Genomic DNA, 22,130 nt, shown 5'->3' on the forward strand with positions numbered 1-22,130 from the left:
TATATGCTTATTTTCCTCCTATTTGCAATCCTGAAAGCTGCAATCCTGAATTTAGATTGATGGAGGAATTTTAAAAAGAACTTTRTTCTAACAGTCTTTGTATGAAACTGGTATGCGATTAAGTCAAATCATATATTGCCTGTTATCAGTGAACACTAAGAATTCTGTACGGAAACTGCCTGTGAAAATCCTATGCAGATTTTTTTTTCTCTAGAAATAAGAAATTAATCTCAAAAATAAACTATGGTATTTTCCACATTTTTGCCGTCGGAAATGCTACATAAAATATCTCCATACTTACTCATATATATGCATTAAATGACTAGACTAAATTATGAAACAGATGTAGAAAGGGTTGAAATAGTTACCAATACATCCTCAAACATCTGTTTTAGTTTTGTTAGTTGTTATGCGACAGGACATTGGGCTGTCAGTCACCAACTGGTACTGACACTGTACTAGCCCTTTACAATCAGAGTACAAAAGAGAGGCTTCTGTATGTTCTATGGAAAAGCATTAGCAATAAAGATAATGTTTCCAAGTTTGACAGTGGGATGCACAATAAACAACATGTATATYACTACCATAACAGACATAATGGCCAAAATCCTACAGTTAAGGCTTGATTTTTTTTTCTCTAGGGCAGAAATTCAATTTCATTTTATACAAAAAAATACATATTAAAAAAGAAAAAAAAAAAAACCTCCACACCAGTAGGGGTTTCCCGAATGGAAATTTTGCTCTATATCCTGGATTCTTCCCATCTAACTTTGGCATCTGATAGAAATGCACAAAGCTGTCTTCAAATACAAACAGAGGTAAACAGTCTGCTTGTAACGTTATATAGACGACTGACAGAGAGATTCTGACATTTCTTTTCAGATTTTTTTCAGAGTGTTAGCAGCAACATCTCTATTTTTATTTCCATCAATATTTTCTTTCTACCRAAAACTTCTCTGCAAAATTAAAGCATTATTGCCTTGCTTTCTCCAATCACTTATATTAAATTTCTCATGTTAGCAAAGAAAGAGCTGGTTAAGAACTACTCTCCCACTAGCTATGGAGGCCCTTATAAAAAAGTTCTCCCTCCTATCCAGTTCATGTCCTTAAAACACCAAATGAGATAGTACTTCCTAGATGACTGACATAAGATGTTAAAGATTTCAGTTTTCATTTGGCTAACAAATTAGCACACTTCACTTTTAAAAGAGTTTCAGTGTTCACACAATTCTCTCTGCTGGACAGAAAAGTCTCCAGATGAATGAAGAATCTTATAAAAGCCATGTAAGTGCAATGCATAACAATATATAAATCACATATAACAATAAATTAAAACTTATTTAATGTGCTCCTGTATTTAAAATAAAGTTCTAGTTCCTATATCATTATATATCATCTCAGTTATTTTGAATATATCCAAGCAGTCTATTGGTAAGAGGTTAGACTTCATTCAAGGCTACCTCCTATGCTTTTTCCTAATGTGCTGCTAACTTAAATCAGAACTGATTTTTAAAAATACTTTTATTCTAAATTCTTACATGGATTCAAGCAGAATAAAACACGTTAAGGTAAATCAAAGCTCTGTTCAGAACAGTTCACAGGACACTTTGTAAACAAAAAACCTTGGAAACTAAAGATAGAAAGTATATTTCACTTATTTCCAAGATCTTAAGTATTACATTACACACTAAGCAAGAATTTTATACACACCTCTCTTCCACAGGTTGTGGCAAATGCGGTTGTTCTATGGCATTAAGATACAGTGAGTCTGCTGATTTAATCTGACAGGCCTGTACACTCAGATATTTGAATATATGCACCTTACCCTTTGTACAAATCTGTTAGACAAAGAAAAAAGTTAGGTATATAACTAGAATGAAAAAAAAAAATTATTCTGAATTTCAGTGTAAAATTTCATGAAAACCAGCTGATATCATTGCATAGATACTATCTAATGGAAAACAAATGTTATCTTAAAAAAAAAAAAAACTACTTTAATTAGTCAGCCATATATCTGTGTGTACTAGTGTACATTCACAGAACAAGAAAGGAAACAGCAAAAAAAAGTACTCAACAAATCCAAATTAGCTTTTCCCTCAGAAAGGGTAAAGATTAATAAAACATATTTTAGTCTATTATTTTTAAAATGAGCAGTATTTTCTAAAATCAGTCAATAATGACATTTCATTAAACAGCACATCCTTTATATACTTGGTCACAATGTTTTTACAAGTGTCCAAGTATTTTTATGATACATTATATTTGCCTTTTAGAATTTTTTTCTTTAATTGTACTCTTCAGCTCAAATGCTTGCTGGAACTTGCTTTATGTACTTTGAGGATAGTATCAGCATCACCATCAATTGTAAATGGAAAACATTTATCCTACATARTAAAACATGCTGAATATTTTGCCAATTCTTACTGCACATGAATGGCATGCAGGTCAATGTAGAACCATTTTAGCTTTCAGAGATGTAGTTTGAACACCCACTGTCCAGTAAGTCAAAAACAAAAAAATTGCTTAAAAGTAGTAAGCATGGGTTACATTCATTTATTATCACACAATAAATTTCTATTAATAACAAAAAGGCTAGCTCTGGAAAGAATATTTATCTCACCATTATACACACATTCCAGCATTAAGCTTCATATGCAGATAGGAATGAAAGAAAAGTCATATTAAAGCTAGTTCACAGAATGGAAATCTAGAWTCATGTTGTTTCCAGTGGTGTGCAGACTCAAACAAAACACAGGATAATTTCTTTGTCTTCTGCCCAACTATTCCACAACTAACATCTGTAGTGATTAAAATTCAGAAGAGTGCAGTTGCAGAAAACTATGACAAAATGGCATTTTATAGGCTAGTATTTGTTATCATCCACTCCGTATTAAAACATATTTTAAGCAGTAAACATTACTTACTTGTGCTGGTGGAGACTGTAAAGGATTGTTTTCAAGCAATAATACTTGTAATTGCACCATCTTTCTAAAACAAATTGGAATCACAAGCACTTTATTGCAGGAAAAGTCGAACTTTACCAAGGGAAGCTGTACTAGTTCTAAAAAGCAAAATAAAACAAAACAAAGACAAAAGAAAGTGTTCTATATGTATTTATTTTTTGCCATAAGATGAAAAAAAAAAACTTCTGAATCAAACTTCTCTGCAATAAGGAAAAAGGGAATATTGCACAGGCAAAGAAAGTCACGGAGACAGAACATTTAACTCCATCCTAAGATAGGAAATTAAAAGATTGATACTGCTATACAAGGGACAATAATTTTTAAAATAAGTACTTTGAAATCTGACTTTTTTTTTAATTCAATACTCATAGTTAATCATTTGTGTAACTTAAAAGATATCTATCTTTTAATCATAAAAATAACTCATAGAAAGAAACTTTTGTTTAGTAATAAGTATTATAAAATGTTCTATTCTGCAAAGACATAGTGATCTCAATAGATTCAAGCACAAGGAAATTATTTTTTTTAATCATATTTACTTACATAATATAAAAAAATCCTTTCAAAATACTAACTTAAAAGCTTATTGTAAAGGTATTAGGATTTGTTTGGTTTTTACCTTGGGGTAAAACTTCGAGGTAATTTCTTCTGATATTCAGTTCTTTCAAAGATTTCAGCTGGCCTATCTGCTGTGGCAAAGCTGTGATTTCATTACAGCTGACATCCTATAGTGAAAGTAACAGAAACAGTGAACCTCTGGTTCCTAAATGTTAAATAACAAACATGTGAAACTCTGGATAATTTGCTGATACTACCGTAACATTTTATTGTCTGAAAACAACCATCTATGCTCTCTTTTGACAGTGCAAAACTAGATGCATGAGAAAATGTCTGCACATTACTTAAAACACAAGATGAGTATTTATTTAGGGAAAAAGCTAACGTTAAAAGTGAATTTAATTTCTGTAGCAATATCCAGAATCATTTGCTTAAAATTTTCTTTTTGCTGTTCATTTGTCATTCAATGACTTCAACAACTTTGAAGAACTCAGTTCCATGACTATATAACCAAATGAATTTGGACAAAATGTAGAACTGCTACATTTTGGATTTTAGGTCTCCAAGTAATTAATTTTTTAAAATGTTCTTGTGCTTCTAGAGGGAATATTTAAGCAAACTTCAACACAAAACCAAATGAGCTTTTTGCAGCGATGCTCAAAGTAGGCATACATTTGATTATCACATCAAGTAGCAGGCTATAATTAAAGAGGACAGGGCTCGCTTAATAATATATGGAAGTTCAATACACTGTTGTAAAAGTTRTTCCTTAAGAGCTAGACAAGTTATAAGCAGGTCTGATTCTGATGGCTAAATTCAACCAGTTTAACAATCTGGATAAAGTTGAAGCCTATGCTTATCTCAATTTCTAAAGGAATATCTGCTGTTAAATTGAGATGAAATTATATGCTCTATTGCTTAACTCTACCTTATACTTCAAGCAACAAATACGCATACATTAATACTACTGTAAAAATATTTAAACAATTGATATATTAAACAAAATTCTACCATGCTAAGAATGCAACTAAAGATCAACCTCTTGCATTAAGTCAGTCTAAAACAAGACAATTTTCACAAATTAGCAATCATTTTTACAGGAAAACAACCTGATATATAGCCAATGTGAAATCAAAAGGATCTTGAAATCTCTGCTTACAACCAAAGTAACCTGTAAATTTGAGTAGCGCCTGAACTATGCTTCTATTAGCGCTTCATAGTGTGAGAGTTAAGTGGTAAGGCCAAATTTTCCTGAATAGTCAAAGGAATACTTTTAGGATGTTCACTCTTCTTCTTGTTTCACATTATGGATTTACACAGTATCCAAGAGCTCCTACACTGCAGAATTCTAGAAGTCAGTCAGATTTCAAAGTCATCTCTTTGAAGACAGCTGCTTTAATACTAAACAACAGTGTTGCATTAATTCGTCTTCCAGCCTAAAAGCTAGTTAACAACACTTAACAACTGTAAAAACACAACTTGATTTGACAATGTGGTGCTCTACATTCAGAGGCAAGTTTCTTATAATAGATTCTCTCTGTTGCCAAAACTTCCTTCCCTTGTCAAAACAGAGTCAGGAAATTATTTTAACTTTTAGACAAGGAAATTAAAAATCCTAGTTAATCTTTTGCCCAAGTTGCTACAAAGTCTGGTTAATTGCATTGTTCCCAGATCATCTATTTTAAGAACCTTACCGTCCTATTTTTAATCTACAGACTTTAAGCAGGCTCATAATTAAGCACTCACTTTCTGGAGTGCAGATCCAAATTCAAAGTCACCTTTGGGCAAAGAAACTCTAGCTCAAGTATACTTACGCATATATATGAGGATAAGCCRGGGAAAGGAATGGAGAATGTGAAAGAAAGTATGAAAAGTAATCTATGGTCATGTACAGCCTCGAAAACAAAGTCCACTTACGACTTTTCAAAACATCCATAATAAGACTGATTTATTATGACAGCATGTCAGTACTCACAAGATCTCTAGAGACCACAGGAACCTTTATTCTACTAAACACTGCAATCTAACATTTTTAAAACATTTCTTGCTGCTTTGATTGAATAGCTGTGGAAAGTGAAGTGCTATAAGTTTATTTCTAGTTATATTTTTGCTCTCTATTATCATTAGATTTCATGAGTGCATATGTGCAGAGCTGGTGCTTAGCTTAAGCTATCCAACCACTTCAGCAATAATGAAAGCAATGCCGTCAAAATCAAATGCTTATGGCTTTCAAACTATTAATTTTGTTAAAAGAGCATGACAACTAGCAGTTGGGAACTCCACACCAACGACATCTGCAGATAATTGAAATGAAGTCTAAATACCTATTCAATTCCTAGGGGCTAGCATTTGCTGAAGGTCAGACTTATTGTATAATTCAATTATGTTCTCACTGTTTGTTTCCTGCCTTGACAACACCAACATGTTTCCTCAAGAGCAGAGACATGTAAGGCTTTAGTTATTTTTCACATTAATTATTATGTCATGAAGCTCGGCAGTGCACAAATTGAAATCACCAGCATTTTTCTTTTAGTCATGGYAAAATTTAAATGCACTTCAAAAGATGAAATCCAGCAAAATATACACAGAAAAGCAAATACAGTACTCTAGCTCCTTATTAACACATTTGATGGCACAGAGGAGTTCAGATTAACCTTCCAAATTAGGATAAAATCCCTCCTTACATCCATTTCAAGACTTGGACTCCTGACTGAACTGCTACTAAACAGGTGGATTCTGCCAGAGCTTGTGACATGCAAAGCCGTACTGAAGGGTAAATATGTCACGTGGTGCATGRACATGTGGACCTTTTAGAAAACAGATTACAGCAGGTCCCACTTGGTGAAGCTGCTGGTCCAGATTAGATGAATGAGGTGAAGGACCTAAATCCTGGCTGACGGATAAAGGTTTCCAACGCAACAGGAGAAAGGAGCGCTCCAGAGATGGAGAAGGCCTCCGAGAGGGCAGAATGGTACTACTGCCTGATAGGAGGACAACACAATTATACTGTATGCCTGGGAGTTTTGGCTGCAGTTAATGAGCCATCTCTGCCYAATTACTTTCCTTTGATGGAAACTAAGTTTCGGTATATCTTCACACTACTTTGCACTCATTCTCCTGGCTGACAGCAGCAGTGTGACCAGGTTATGAAGCTGCAAATAAATTTCCTAATCAAATTTTGAAATTAATTTGAACATATCCTGAGGGAAATTAAGATGCTATTTTGATGCTTGTAAGACAGTTGTAAGGGATCTATGTAACACAGAACTTAACCCTGAAACTTAACAGAATATATGAAAATATACTGCATGTAATATCTACATCAGATCATGTCACAAGTATGAAACGTATCTAATTTATATACAAGACAACAGAAAAAGGACATAATAGGAAAAGAATTGCCTACTCCATTTCRGAGGGTAGAGGGAAGGAAGAGGGGTTGAAAGACCTGATGTAATCTGCAGCAACCTACGCATATACCATCTGGACTGATTACAGGTGTAAAATCTGTTTCAAAAGTGATATAAAAAAAGGAAAAAAAAATATCGTTTTGCTGTATACACGCAGACTTTACTGCATGTATCCTGTGAAAACCTGTAAACCGCTTTGGAAAGCTTGCGAGTGCTTAGCAAAGCCCTAGCCACGCAGGCACTGAACGCGGCCAGCTGGCACCCACTGCCTCCCAGGATGACTGTCCTCGGCCAGMTCAGCACCAGCGCTGCACAGGTGCCCAAACAGCGGCGTGCCCTGCCGCGGCGCTGGCCGGGGCCGTCGCTCAGAGGCCCCACGCTGTTCAGGCTGGCATTGCTCACACACAGCTGAACGTGCTCTGCAGCAGCAACGGCAGCCTGACTTCATCCTTTTCTCTTTTTTTTTCTTTCTTTCTTTCTTTCTCTCTCTCTTTTTTTTTTTTTTTAGAGTTTTAGAACAACAGTCACCTTATTATCTAACGTTGCTTTATATTCAGACCAGTGCAGAAACTGGCTCTCAATCTGACCACTATTTGCTTCTGCCTGTACAACACAGCTTAGTCATTTTTCAGTGAAATAATGCGATTTATTTAACTGGAATTGTAATGAACACTTATGGTGGTGTCAACCTAAGAAATCGGACTGTTTGAACTGAAGCATGCCAGCGTAAAAAAGAAAAAAAAAATCTGTTCTTCACAATTTTTATTAATTCACAAAAAAATAGCATCAGGCCTTTTTGAGCTTTAATAGTTCTTCTAGGCTCCAAAAATGACATATCGCTATAGCACCTCATTTAAAAAACATTTAGAGCAGGAATTGTGTTCATGACAAAAAGAGTAATGCTGAAATTATACTGAAACTGGGAAGTAATATTTTTGCATTTTCATAAAGTCAGTATTACAGAAGTTAACGTCTATATATAAGCTGTACAAAAACATTCCAAAAATTCACCTCCTTTGGACATTATCTACATTGCTTTTGAAGTTCTTAGTCTTTAACTTTTTAAAATTCTAAAATAAGGATAAGGGCTATTATTAAGTGATATGCAAACCCTTATTAACAAATGAAACAYTTCATCATAAAGTTCATTGACTGGGAGGATACGAACTTGAAGCAGGAGGGGAAATTTGAAGCGACATGCATTTCACTAGTTCTTTACTGAAAATCTTATTACAGATCTCAGTTAGTATCAGATAAGACATACAACTTTGAACAGAAAGACTCAGGCCAAGTCCTCCRATTTATTTCACATGAGCCCCCAAACTAACAATTGCATCCCTTCACCACCAAGCCAGGCTACATTTAACCTAGAAGTGACTAAGAGATGACAGGCTTCAAACTTAGTTAGCAACCTACCCAGTCATCCTATTCCCTATATTAGGTGATGYTTAATAGTGTTCAAATTTAATTAGGTGCAAAAATGGAGCCATGATCTTCKAATGAATTTACTTTAAACAATATAAAAACAATGCTAGAGCTAATAGGTTTCTTTTACTGTTAATTAAATCAAAGCAATTTCAGTAATCTAATTAAACTCACTTTAAAAATATTTAAAATTCTTTGATAAGGTAAATAAGAGCTCACCAAAAAAAGTAGGAAAAAAAAGAAAAAGAAAAAAGAAACAACTTGTTAGTCTTTAGCTCATGTACATCTCAGAAATTAAAAGATAACTGTCCCACAGCCAGACCAGTTCTGATAGAAGCCTGATACCACAAGGTGGTGTACAAAAAGAACGCAAGAAATAAATAAATAATTWAAAAAGCCCCATAGTTGCCACTTTGCTCCACATATGAAGAARCAGTAGCAGGACAAGGGCCTAAAGTAAAGCCTGCTCATCCTCTGTAAAAATWGTTTCTATAGAAACTGTTGCTAAAAGAATGACAATATGTTAAACCACCACTTTCAGGTGTCCAAATGATGTATAAGATAAATACGGTCAATGGAGATGGCAGCAGGTGGAAAGAGTTCAAGTATCACTGTTTTATTTAGCATAAAATATCAGTGTCAAAATATAGAGTTTGTCAATTTGTTTCTTAAGAGATTGTGGTGAACAGAAATAACYAGAAGACAGAACACCTGCCCCAGAGGGTTCACAATCTCAGAAAGCCTCTGATATATGAAAGAGAAAGGTATGGGGAGATGAAGAGAAACACACATATACAGGGTCAGCTTATCACCTTTTAAGAAAACACCCACAATTAAATGCAAATGGAAGTTAAGGAACTGATTAATTTCTGCCTTTTTATTCTCATTAATGAGGCAGTATATTAAAGATGAGCTACTGCTTGCAGGAACAGTAGGTCTAGTGGACAGCTCTGACAAAAACAGGAATAGTAGTTTTGTAAATCTGTTTAGATAGCTATTTCAGGAAAAGAAGGCCTCATGAAAAAATAGTTAAATAAAATGTAAATAGACTGATAAGACTTCTATCATTAATGGAATGCAGTGTAGTAAGTAGGCAGTAATAAATAAGAGAAAGAAAGTAGAAGAGGAGAAAGTTACAGTGATGGATGCAGCTTTGAAGAGACTGATGYCAGAACTAGGACTTGAGTGCAACAAAACAAGGTGCCAGTAAATGCAGTGAGGACCACTGGTAAGAAAGCCCATGTCACTCCTGTCTTCTAAAAGGGCAAGAAGGAGGACCCAGGCAACTATAGGCCAGTCAGCCTCCCCTCCATCCCTGGAAAGGTGATGGAACAGCTCATTCTGGATGTCATCTCCAGACACATGGAGGATAAGAAGGTGATCAGGAGTAGTCAGCATGGATTCACCAAGGGGAAATCCTGCTTCACCAATCTGATAGCGTTCTGGAATGGAATGACTGGCTGGGTAGATGAGGGCAGAGCAGTGGACATTGTGTACCTTGACTTCAGCAAGGCTTTTGACACTGTCTCCCATAACAGCCTCCTAGAGAAGCTCAGGAAGTGTCAGCATGAGTGGGCTGTGCCGTAGATTGAGAATTGGCTGAAAGGCAGAGCTCAGGTCGTCATCAGTGGTGTGGAGACCAGTTGGAGGCCTGTGGCTAGTGGTGTCCACCAGGGCTCAGTACTGGGTCCCATCCTGTTCAACTTTTTCTTCAATGACCTGGATGAGGGGACAGAGTGCCTCCTCAGCAAGTTTGCGGATGATACCAAGCTGGGAGGAGTGGCTGACACACCTGAGGGCTGTGCTGCCCTTCAGAGAGACCTGGACAGGCTGGAGAGCTGGGTGGAGAGAAACCTCCTGAGGTTCAGCAAGGGCAAGTGCAGGGTCCTGCACCTAGGGAAAAACAACCCTAGGTACCAGTACAAGCTGGGGGCTGGCCTTGTGGAGAGCAGCTCTGCAGAGAAGGACCTGGGAGTGCTGGTGGATGACGGATTGACCATGAGCCAGCAATGTGCCCTTGTGGCCAGGAAGGCCAATGGTCTCCTGGGGTGCATTGGGAAGAGTGTTGGCAGCAGGTGGAGGGAGGTGATCCTGCCCCTCTCCTCAGCCCTGGTGAGGCCTCATCTCGAGTCCTGTGTGCAGTTCTGGGCTCCCCAGCACAACAGAGACATGGAGCTACTAGAGAGAGTCCAGTGCAGGGCTACAGAGATGATCCGAGGGCTGGAGCACCTGCCCCATGAGGAACGGCTGCGAGAGCTGGGCCTCTTCAGCTTGGGGAAGAGAAGCCTGAGGGGGGATCTGATCAGTGTGTACAAGTACTTGAAGGGAGGGTGTCAAGGGGACGGGGACAAACTCTTCTCAATTGTTTAGTTGTGACAGGACAAGAGGCAATGGGCAGAAACTGAAGCACAGGAAGTTCCGCCTGAGCGTGAGGGGGAATTTCTTCCCTGTGAGAGTGACGGAGCACTGGGGCAGGTTGCCCAGAGAGGTTGTGGAGTCTCCTTCTCTGGAAATCTTCAAAGCCCGCCTGGATGCAACCCTGTCTACCATGCTCTAGGTGACCCTGCTTGAGCAGGGAGGTTGGNTGAAGCACAGGAAGTTCCGCCTGAGCGTGAGGGGGAATTTCTTCCCTGTGAGAGTGGTGGAGCCCTGGCACAGGTTGCCCAGAGAGGTTGTGGAGTCTCCTTCTCTGGAGATCTTCAAAGCCTGCCTGGATGCAACCCTGTTTACCATGCTCTAGGTGACCCTGCTTGAGCAGGGAGGTTGGACTAGATGATCTCCAGAGGTCCCTTCCAACCTTACTGATTCTGTGATTTTGTAAAGATGATGAAATTAGCAGTTACATTTTGAAGGAGTCAATAGCTGGGGTTTTGTCTAGAAGGGCCAAGGAGAGCATAAAGGAGACTATTATTATGTTACTATCTGACATTCTTAAAAAGTTCACCATAAGTTAATTTTTCGTAACCTGCGTTATAGTAGTAGGCATTAGTTCAAAGTCTGTTGCAAAGTGAATTATACTGTATCAGGTTAAATATAAGCAAAAATAAGAAAACAGCAAAATCAGTAACATACCAGTTCCATTAACTGTTTCAGCTGACCTATCTCTTCTGGAAGGGAACCTAGCTTATTGTTACTTGCAATTAAAACTTTTAGAGGAAGACCGCATAGGCAAGCTGGCAAAGAAGAAAGCTGATTTCGACTGCAAAAAAAACAAACAAAACAAATCAAGCATTAAGAATACAAATGACATTCCACTGTATGCTCCCCTAAAATCTGAAAATAAAATATTTTGTAAAATCTCTCTTATTTCGATATCTAAAATCTAAATTTTGGAATTAAAAAGATTGCAGTCATCAAGCAAATACTTGCACATTAGAATATCTATATTACTAATACAGTATTACAGAACATTATCACTCCATAAAAAATGAATTATAGCACTAAGAACGTCATAACAAAATCTGACTGTCATGTAGAACAGCTGTTTCCCTTCACAATATATACAGGAAAGTCGATTAAAACAGTGTTTTTAAAGTATTTACAAATTCCTATCATTTTACTGCAGTATAGAGGGTGACACTTTAGCTCTAACTTAACAACAAATAAACTGATTACAGAAAAATTTGTTATTGTGACAATTCCTTTAAAGCACAGTTAAAGCTGAAGATTACTTGGTACATATCACTATTTCTTTTTCCAGGTAGTCTGAACTTAGCAATAAAAATTTTTCTTAACATAGAGTCAAAGTTTAGAGAAAAAAAAAGTGTATTCTTTCTGCACATAGTTTGTTCCCTGTGAGTAGCATAAGCCATAACATTATCATTCTCATGAGTATCAGAAAGCAGGCAGGTAACCAATCCAAATTAGGATCTACTTATATAAATTGTTATTATATATCACCGTGTTCTGAGTACCTAAAATACCTTAAATTTTTCAGTGTAATAGGGAAAAAATTCTCATTTTGCACACGGGAAAACTAAGGAACAAGAAAAATCAAATATGTCCTCAACATCTCACAGAAAACTTACAGAAGTGTTAAAAATGCAGGCAAAATCACCTATTTGCCAGTCTTATGACTCCGCCTATAATTCACATTTTTGAAAAATATTTTTCTTATCATTCATTCACTGCTCCTCTGTGTGGAAAAAATGAATTGTAATGCGCACCAGGTCTCCTCTAACAAAAAAAGGTTTCTCCTGACCTCCCAGGACAATGTTTCAGATTGCTATGTACAGAAATCAATTATGCCACAAGATAAGCCTTTTACAGAGCYTTATCCTTTATTTTACTTTTTATCAGCATTTCTTGGAGCAGTCTAGAGCAGTCTGAGGAACAGTGCTCTTCAGCTTGGAGAATGTGTGACCTAATTAATTAATTAAGAAGGTATTAACTTTGCTTTCACACCTTCAAGCAGAACTAATAGGAAAGGATCCCYTCTAAACCTGCTCAGTCAGGGGCTCGCTGGGATACCAGGGACAGCTCTGTCCAGCACACCTAGAGGGACTCTCTTTGTTCTAAGAAAAACAATGGCCTGCGTTAACTACTTTCTGCTGTTACGCTTTTTTGGTCACAAAACCAGATGTATCATGATATAAGCTTTTAGATCATTTTTTCAGGACCACCTAAATGTTAAGCTTATGTAAAGATTCTGAAATTTCTCCAAGTTGGGAAAAAATATAAGTACAAAAGTACAAACTCACAGCTATCTTGTTTTCTTTCATACATACAAATTTGTGTTAAACGAAATTGGAGAAACTGTTGGAGAGGGGAAGGAGAACATCTTCATTCAGAAGTCCCACMTTAATGTGCAAGTAATCTGCCATAACACAGAAATAAAGGTCACTAGCCTGGGATATTGGGGGGATTTGTTGAAGAAACACCTCTCAAAAATATTTTACCATTAATTTAGACAAAGTAAAATGCCAAGTTAGCAGATCCTTCAAGTGACCAGAAACATCAGAGAACTTCTTAATCTGCTTTGTCTCCTGAACATTCAAGACATTAAAAGCTTCTCAGTGGGCTAGTTCTTTCTCCTGATGAACACTTCTAACTTACTTCAAGACCCATCAAAGATTTTTCCTTCCTCAAAGGCTTCTATGGAACTTTTCTTAAGCAGAGGATAAAAAGAGTCTTGTTGGAAATAAAATCAAAATGAGATCTCTTAACCAAGGTAAATCCAGCAAAACAAACAAACAAACTAGGATCTTCAATGTTTCATTCCCTACCAAGACTCATATTGACTTATTTTATCTCTGTATCTTACTTTTTTCTAAGATCTACGATGAGCTGAAAAAACAAACAAAACATAACAGGTCTTTGACAGTTGCTGATATAACCCTGAAAACCTAAATAGCAGCTGAAGCAAAAACTTGTGTCTCCTCTTCCCTCTCCYTTTTTCATAAGGACGTGGGATAACTCTGGATGACTGGTCTCCATCCCAATTCAACAGAGGCTAACAYAGACACCTAGTAGCAATTTTTAATGAAATCTAAAAACTCGGACATTTAATTCCTAAAATATATAGAAAATAAAGGATTGACTTTTGCTAATACCATGATCCACATAACAGCATTTCTCCTCTTGTCCCCACAACTTCTGCACCTAGCACACAAACGTCAATGCTGTTACATGCCTTCTTGGATCATATCTCTGACTCTRTGAGCAGGAAAAAAACCTACAGACTCTACAAGGGCAGATGCAGTCCAGTTCTAAATCTCTGTATAACTTAGTGCAAGTTGGAAGGAACTTACGTAGAAAAGCTCAGAACAGTTTTAAGTAGAGATCAAAATGGGTATAAGAACACAAGTTAATGTAAAGTGTAACTCCCTATACCTTCTTCAGTAAAAGGAATTGCTCCATTAGGCAAGCGTCTTCCCCTTTATTTTGAGTCAGAGGTTTTTATCATGAATAGAAGCTGCCAGGCATTAACACTGAAAGATACTACAACTTTCCCATTACTGATAAGATATTATTCATTTTACGTACCTGTGAAATTACATGGAGATTCATCTTGCAACATCTGTCTATACACAAAAGTATTTACTTTTATCAAGATCTGCTATTCCTAATCAGTTTAGATCACATTATCGTAACAACAGTGTAAGTAACAAGCATTTCTTTCTACTACTTAATTATTCTAAAGTAATAAGAAAAATTTTCTCCTCTGTAGGCAACTATGCTAAATTTTGTTACAGAATATTTTTATACCCTCTCCCCAGCAGAGTAGAAGATTTAGAGCTGGTTCCCCACAGCAACAGCCTAAATGTAATATAAATAAATAAATAAATAAATATTTTTTTTAAAAAAAGCACTGGGAAGGAAACATTAACTGTTCAGGTCCTATAAAGCTGCCATCTAWGGTCCAAAAAAACCTTAAACCTCAAAACCCAAAAGTGCTTGTAACAATGAAAAATGTTATCAGTCTTGTAYAATCTTTCTCAAAATGATATACTAAAACGCTGCAAAATAGCCTCAGCGAATTTGTCCTAGAATTGTCATCCTTAAATCAGAAATAATAAGTCAGAAGAGTAACATTGTTGTATAATGTAAGGTACAAGACAGTCGGACAAAAGAGACTAGAGCTCAAATTTTCCAGTCTCTTAAAATTATAAATTGRAAAAAAAAGAAAATCATCATTACTTCATGAAAGTGGAGCTAGACAAAGTTCACGGACAGATCTAATAAATAGTCTCATCTCATCCAAGAATGAGCTTATTCATTCTACCGAACAAATGCTTCTTACATCCAGAAGTTTTGAGTTCTCCAGATGCCCCTGGCCAATGACCTGCCAAGCTGTTTACAATTTTTTATTCTCCTGCTGAACAAAATACAACAAGGAAGGAGTGTCGTATCTGTGAAACTGTTAACTCAGGAAAATAATATATGCACTGTCCTATTCTGCTTTATCTGCCAGAGTTCAAATACCTTAGTTAAAAGCAATTTGATTAACAAACACTTATTTTATCCCTCAAACGAAAATGAGAAAAACAAAAATCCAAAAATATTAAACTATTTGGCAGATCTGACATATACACAAACAGRAAATCACAAAGTAAAGGATTAATTGTAATTTCTACAGAACTCAGGAACAATCCACTATGAAATATGGAACACCACATCCCAAAGCAATTGAATAATAAATTGTCATGTCTGTTCAAAAAAAWTTTCTTTATTTAAAGAAAGAATACTGTCCACCAAGGCCCAGAGACTTTGTCTCTTGGCATCACTTTCTAATTCTGCTTAATATACTGGCTCTGCTGGTACCAGAGAGAAAAATACGCAGCTCTCCTCCATAACAYTTTTCTTGCCAAGAAGCAATATGGTGAGAAAGTCAAGGATATTTTTCCCTCTTCTAAAGACTGCTTACTTCGTTCAACTAATACGGGGGAAGGACATATCCACATGAAGASGAAATTATTTCAGAAGATTTTAAACTGGGGGAAATGACCTTACTTAATAAAGCCTGAAAAATATCCTTTTGTTTTGTCTAAATTACTGAGATACGTGATACTCCATCTGTTTGCAACTATTCTGAGTTTGTGATATGACTCACACAAATTCCACTACCAGAGTAAGCTATTTCAATCTAATTTCTAAATTTACTAGAAGATTTTATGCAAACAATATATTCAATCCAATATCACTTTCTTTGTGTGTATCTAATTATGATTCTTCTTCATAAATCCTATTCCTAATGTGTGAAAATACTCAAGACACACTATTCTTTATTCGAACTTTTAAGAGTCAAAATTGGAGTTTCACAGTGGCCAAAACTACAGTACAGTAACAATATAAGGGAGGCTTGAGAAACAACACTCTCAGCATTTACAAGACTTCATATTTTGGGTTTAAAAGCAYCAGCACCACTTTGCCCCCTCAAGCCTCATACTCTTGCAAAGATCAGATTATTACATCCTCATTAATGCATTTTCCCCACACTCAGCTGCAAATAAACTTCTGCCTTGTCCCATCTGAAAAAGTGCTGATATTCTTTTTTTAAAAAATACAAATATGTACTYATCTGCATTTCAACCCATAACGATTCTCTGTATTGATTAGCATCTAAACTCTTCCTGGAGAAGAAATAAGAACATCTAATTCTTCACTCCTCCTTCCTAAAAAGTAGCAACTCTTACGTGTATGATGTCAGGATACTCGCAATAAAGCAGCACAATTTCCTTTCCATTCCCCAAGAAAAAGATCTATCTTCTGCCTCTCTCCCTCCATTTTTTTGAATATAAAATGCATATGTTAAGGTTCAAAAAAATTGCTTTTGGAAGGTAATTAACAGAATCTGTGCTGATACAATTAGCATTCAGGATTTGCTATAATAGTAAGGGAGAGAATGGGATTAATGCTTCTTAGTCTTTCTGTAAGTCATTACTTCTGCATTTTAGTCATTGCAACACCTTTGTACATTGGTCTGCTTATAGGCAATGAATTTCTGCCTTCTTCTTTGGGGAAAAAGAAAAAAAATCAATTGTTCCAGAAACATATGTATAACAGACATAGCACATTTGCAAATAAACAGAAAATAAGGTAGATTTAAACTTACCTCAAATTTAAGTAAGTCAGCATTTGTAAGTTCACTATTGCATCTGGTATAATTTTAATACAATTGTGGTATAGGTTTAGTGTTTCCAGTGACACGAAATGGCACAACTCCATAGGAACCTCAGTTAATCTATTCTTGGATAGATCTGAGAAGAGAAAAAGGAGAAGATAGATTTTTGAATCATTAGACACATACGCTTTGAAAAGCTACACTTATTTATTAAAAATTAATGTTATCATACAGTCAGATAGCAAATTCTGCCAGTATTTTCTTTATACAAAATAAAACTAATGCTAACCTTTGGAACCTTGAAACGGAACACACAGTGAATGTACAAACATTCAATTACACTTTATCCAGTCTAATAAAAAGCAATTATTCAAAAGACTCAATATTGTTGAGGAAATACATGCAAACAGAAATAAGTATAACTTCCAGAGTCATGTAATATAGCCAAAGACTGATACACAGCTAGATATTTTCAACAAATTATAAAGTTGAGGAAAATTTATGACATAGATTACTACTTTTTTGAAATTTTCAAAGAGTCTCTTCTGGATAACTGTTCAAACTAACTTGTATTTCCTATATCAGTAAACCATAAAAAAAAWAWATATATATAYAYACCTATAAAAATGGTGAAGCCTTTCAGGAAGGTATTTGATGTATAGTATAAATACACACAAAACAACAGTGATGGATTCCAAATCTGAGTCCTTGTAGGCATAGAACAAAACTTTCTGATTTTTAACTAGCTGTTTATTTCTYATTTTAAGTATACAGATACAAAGGAAAATCAGTATGAAGAAATGCGACTGAAMTTTATTCCTTGACAATATCACAAARGGAAAAAATAAGTACCACAATTCTGACATGAGTCCAAGTAAAATACTAATGTATGTTGCTATGTGTTAACTGAGTTCAAAGAAACATTGAAATAGTGTAGCAGAACAACTACCAGGAATAGCACAGATTTCCCCACACCACCACACGGAAAACCTGACCTGAAGAATGGTCATGTGTTTTAAAAAAAAAAAAAAAAAAAAAAAAAAAAAAAAAAAAAAAAAAAAGGAGATTTCTGATGGGAAGAAATCAAGGAAAATGGAACTTGATGACCTTCTCACTGCTTCTCTGCTGCTACTTTAAGCCTTCTCCCTGATCCTTCAAAGCTTCTTGCTTTCTTTATCGACAAGAAGGGAAAAAACAGCCAAAGGATAGAGAACCATTTCCAGAGTGCTGATAATCTGACTCCTCTTTAAGGCCATAAAATAATTTTGCTCTTGTAAGYAAAAAGGCAAAAGTCTGAAGATCTATTAAACTTCCTTTGCAGTGTCAAACTTGTCAGTTTGCTGAACAGAGACACAGCTCAAGCTAGACTTATTACTATCCGAGGCCAGTAACTACTGAAGTCTTAGAGCAAAGGTCCAGCTCCCAGAGGCAAACCAACCTAGAATTTCTCTGGCAGAACTTTTACTTCTCTCAACAGGGAAACCTACATTTCTTTATACTCCAAATAAGGGAGTCCSGTCTGTCCCAGACATCGTAACTCTCAGAATACTGCAGGGTTTTTTGTTTTTATTTTTGTTCCTGTCTTCTGCAACGTTAGCTGAACTTAACCCCACTCCATTCCCCTTCCTGGCTTCTGGTTCGCTTCACTTAGTTGCTGCCAATAAAAAGTTGGTTTCATTGCTTCTTCCTCTGTTGAACCCGGCTTTTGGCAGTACAAGCCAAAAGCACAGTAGTGGAGTGCAGCCTGCTGACTCAAACGGCAACATCACTGAATTGGGCTCCTCAGCCAAACTTGTTCCCCTGCAAGGTACCACAGCAAAGCTTGACCWGCACTTTCTTTTCTCCAGGCTTGGATGGCAGCAATATGCAGCATAACCCAGTTTCTCCTTTCCTCCACTTTTGCAATTCAACTAAAGCATTCCCTATCTTAGCGAGGTCATTACTATTTTAAAGGGAGAGAAAGCTCTTCAATGCTCCTTTGTTTTAGTGTTTTGAAACTGTACTGTTTTCTATTTATCATCAGAATACTTGCTTACTAATACAGCATTCCAGAAAAATASCACTGGCTCCCCCTCCTGCTGCCCTCCTAGTTATGTTTATTACCAGAAATTAACAGCAGATTGATACGTGATGACTTCTAGAATCAYGCAGAGGGTCTTCATACAATTTAGTTTCATAGAAAAGTCTCCCCTTTTTTWAAAAAACACACTTTATTGCCTTGGCATCGCCATGTGTAGATTACTCTCCTCCCTTCCCCACRGAGGAAGGAGTAGTAAGATTCAGAACAGTGAATTTAAACTTAGGCCTAGGCTGAGAAGAGCCCTGCAAGGAACTGAATGTTACATGGAGAGCAAGCTTTCATGCTTGACCTCACCCTTCCCACACGACCCACACAAAAACTTGGGAACACGAGAATGCTGCTTCTCCTCATGCTACTATAAAACTGCAGCCTATCGCCTAACCCCCGTCTGCTCCCATTTCCCTTCACAGTCTCTAAAAGGGGCTTTCCCCACAGCATTTGACTGATCCTTGAAAAATTCTAGTACCWCAAAAAAGTGGAATAGCAACCAGAAGGACCCTGTCCATGTACCAAACCACTCATATTTCAAGCAGTATGTCAATAGTGCCCCCTCCTACACAGCTAAATGCTTAACTGTGCAGAACTTTCCCAGGAAAAGTAGTACTTATTTATCAAGTGGTTTTATCACCACTAGGATCTTCCAAATAGTACATTTTGGTATTTTCCTTCTTAACTAAAGGTTTATTTTTCATCTCATCRGTATATTAAACACTGATATTTTGTACAATACCTTTAAAAATTCTTCACAGTCAAAAGTGAACACTTGATAATCTGACCCTTTGCCCTGTAGCTGTCAAAAGCACAGCCTTCATTTCAGCCTACTGTATTTAACTAAGTCCGTATCCCACCAGTTAGGGCATTCACCTCTGACTAGACAAACCTCAATTCTTAATTTCTGCACTTCTGTTCTAAGTAAGGCTTATAACCCTAACTAGACAAAAAGTTGTATTACTTTCGACCTTTATTTAAAAAGATCAAGACCTGCTCAACCTGGCATCTGTCCTAAGCATATGACCAGGATCTCAGTCGCCGCAGGACAAAGATGTACAAACGGGCCGTTCTGAGAGAGATGCTTAGGTTCCCCTCTGCCTTCCCACCAGGCAGCTTACTGCCGGCTCCGGACCGAGCCCATAGACTTCCTAGGCTACTCTTCTGCTTTTTAGATAGACCAGTAATGCACATTAGGAACTTATGATTTGGATCTTACCTTATGAAATAGCAGCTGCTTTAAGAGGGTAATTTAAAAGTACTAAAAAGGTGCAAATATCTTGTTCCTCTCCCTGTTTTCTATTTTCTGTTCAATTTTAGCTATGCTTTGATAAATGAACRTATGATTTGAGGCTAGTTACTCACACACGAAGCAGAGTAATGTTTATTTAAGAAAAGATGCTTTCATAAATAAAACAGAATAATTAACCTAATTTTCAGTATAATTAATATAGTCCATATATTAGTAGTATACTATATTTGTAATACGGTACACAGATGAGGGCTTTCTTCATTCAGTCATTCAAATTAACAAGGTAACCGGTAAAAATCGAAACCTGCACATTTGACTTTACGAGTAAAATGAACGTTATATTTTTTTTATGACTACCCTTTGTTCTTTAGGGTTTTAACACTGCGAAACTGAAAAAGATGAAACAAAAATACTCCAGATGATAATGGACAAAATCCTTCCTGTTGTTCTCAGGCGAACAGATTATATCATAAAATGTGTATACAACAAAATCACTCTGTTTGTGTCTAGTTATTACAGTTTAAGAATAAAATAATTTCAATGCTGTTGTATCTATTGCTGATTGATAAATAAATTWAAAAACAATAAAAAAAGAATTATATCTGCAGCACACAGGAATTAAAAACTACTTAGATAAGCACACCAAAAAAAACCCAATAACATGCAGGAAACTGCCTGCTTTCAATTCACAGGGAAAAAATGAAAYAGATTTAAAAAGATATGGTAAGAAATAAAGGACTACCAGCCTCAAGAAAGGTGTGTAACAAGAATAAAATATTCATACACATCATATGCATATGCAGCACGCAGCAGCTTTTAGGACTGAGTTGTAACTCACAGTTAAAACATAGATGAGATCAACAGATACGAAAACAGACAAACCAGATTCATGGTACAAGATTCTAGTACCACGGTACCAACTAAATAATAAGTTGTTAGACCCTTCTTACTTTAATTCTTTAACTCTACATTCCCTAAATCACCAAAGTTATACCCCCTCTTACTTCATTAATTCAAAGAACAGCCCTAAAAAGTAATTAAAAATAACTGAAGCTACTGGACAGAGTGTTTTTTGCAGGAGATATGAAAAGGTGCAGGGAATTTGCTAGTGTTTAACGCAGTTTTTGACTATTTTGCTTATAGTACCTAAAAGATGATGAATCCATGATGGCAGCAGTGCATTTCGTGGTTACTAATACAGGACGTGTTTCACCTGCAGTGACCATTTCCTGTATCTTACTGCTGTGAAATAGGCTACATATACACAGACAAATATCCCACTCGAGGGAAGCAGGAGCACTCGCGTGAGCTTCTTGTATGTTTTAAATGGAATATAYTACTCATTCATTACTTGTGCCAGTAAGAGATTTCTGAATCTTACTGGATCAAACTCCATTTGGCTTCACTTCATTTTTCTCCTGCCAAAAGCAAGTATATTAAAATTCTCAAATAAAGGAAGGCAAAAAAATAAGCAAGGCATCTTAGACAAATATTAGATGCAATCTTAGTCTTTAAAAGAGCCAGCACAATCCTCAAGCAATGACACTGCTTTTGCAGGAGAAGTGAGGACTGGAACAACGCGYTGCGTGCTCCGCGCTGCTGCCTTAACGGCAGGACCTGGCACAGACCCTCTCAATTCCTGCATGTCTGAATAAGTCTCTGCAAGGAAATCCCAACTCTGACTAGATCTTTCCGACTTACTGCTCTACAAGCAGATTACCAACACCGAACACAGCACTTAAGGCAGCTACTGCTATACACCTATACATAATGTAAAACATACTGCCACCAGAGTAACCAAAACTGCATCTGTCAAAATAACCAGAATAACTTCATATCAGGAGCTTTATGGATMCATTTTTTCAGTAAGGTTGCCAAAGTGCTTCAAATT

General features: G+C 36.5%; 1 protein-coding gene across 4 annotated transcripts in view; it reads right to left on the minus strand.

Moving 5' to 3' along the window:
• The window catches only part of LRCH1 (leucine rich repeats and calponin homology domain containing 1), a 143,674-nt gene that overhangs the window by 59,296 nt on the left and 62,248 nt on the right, over positions 1–22,130 (minus strand). For all 4 annotated transcript variants that reach the window (XM_085325040.1, XM_085325039.1, XM_085325043.1 and 1 more), the window contains exons 2-6: positions 16,911–17,055; positions 11,429–11,555; positions 3,583–3,688; positions 2,925–3,061; positions 1,711–1,838 (exon numbers count right to left, since the gene is read on the minus strand). In XM_085325040.1, coding sequence (XP_085181166.1) covers positions 1,711–1,838; positions 2,925–3,061; positions 3,583–3,688; positions 11,429–11,555; positions 16,911–17,055 — 643 coding nt within the window. The remainder of the gene's footprint in view (positions 1–1,710; positions 1,839–2,924; positions 3,062–3,582; positions 3,689–11,428; positions 11,556–16,910; positions 17,056–22,130) is intronic.

The sequence above is a fragment of the Rhea americana genome, unplaced genomic scaffold (genome assembly GCF_003343005.1).
Source record: "Rhea americana isolate MKP2758 unplaced genomic scaffold, rheAme1 scaffold_95, whole genome shotgun sequence".
NCBI lineage: Eukaryota > Metazoa > Chordata > Aves > Rheiformes > Rheidae > Rhea > Rhea americana.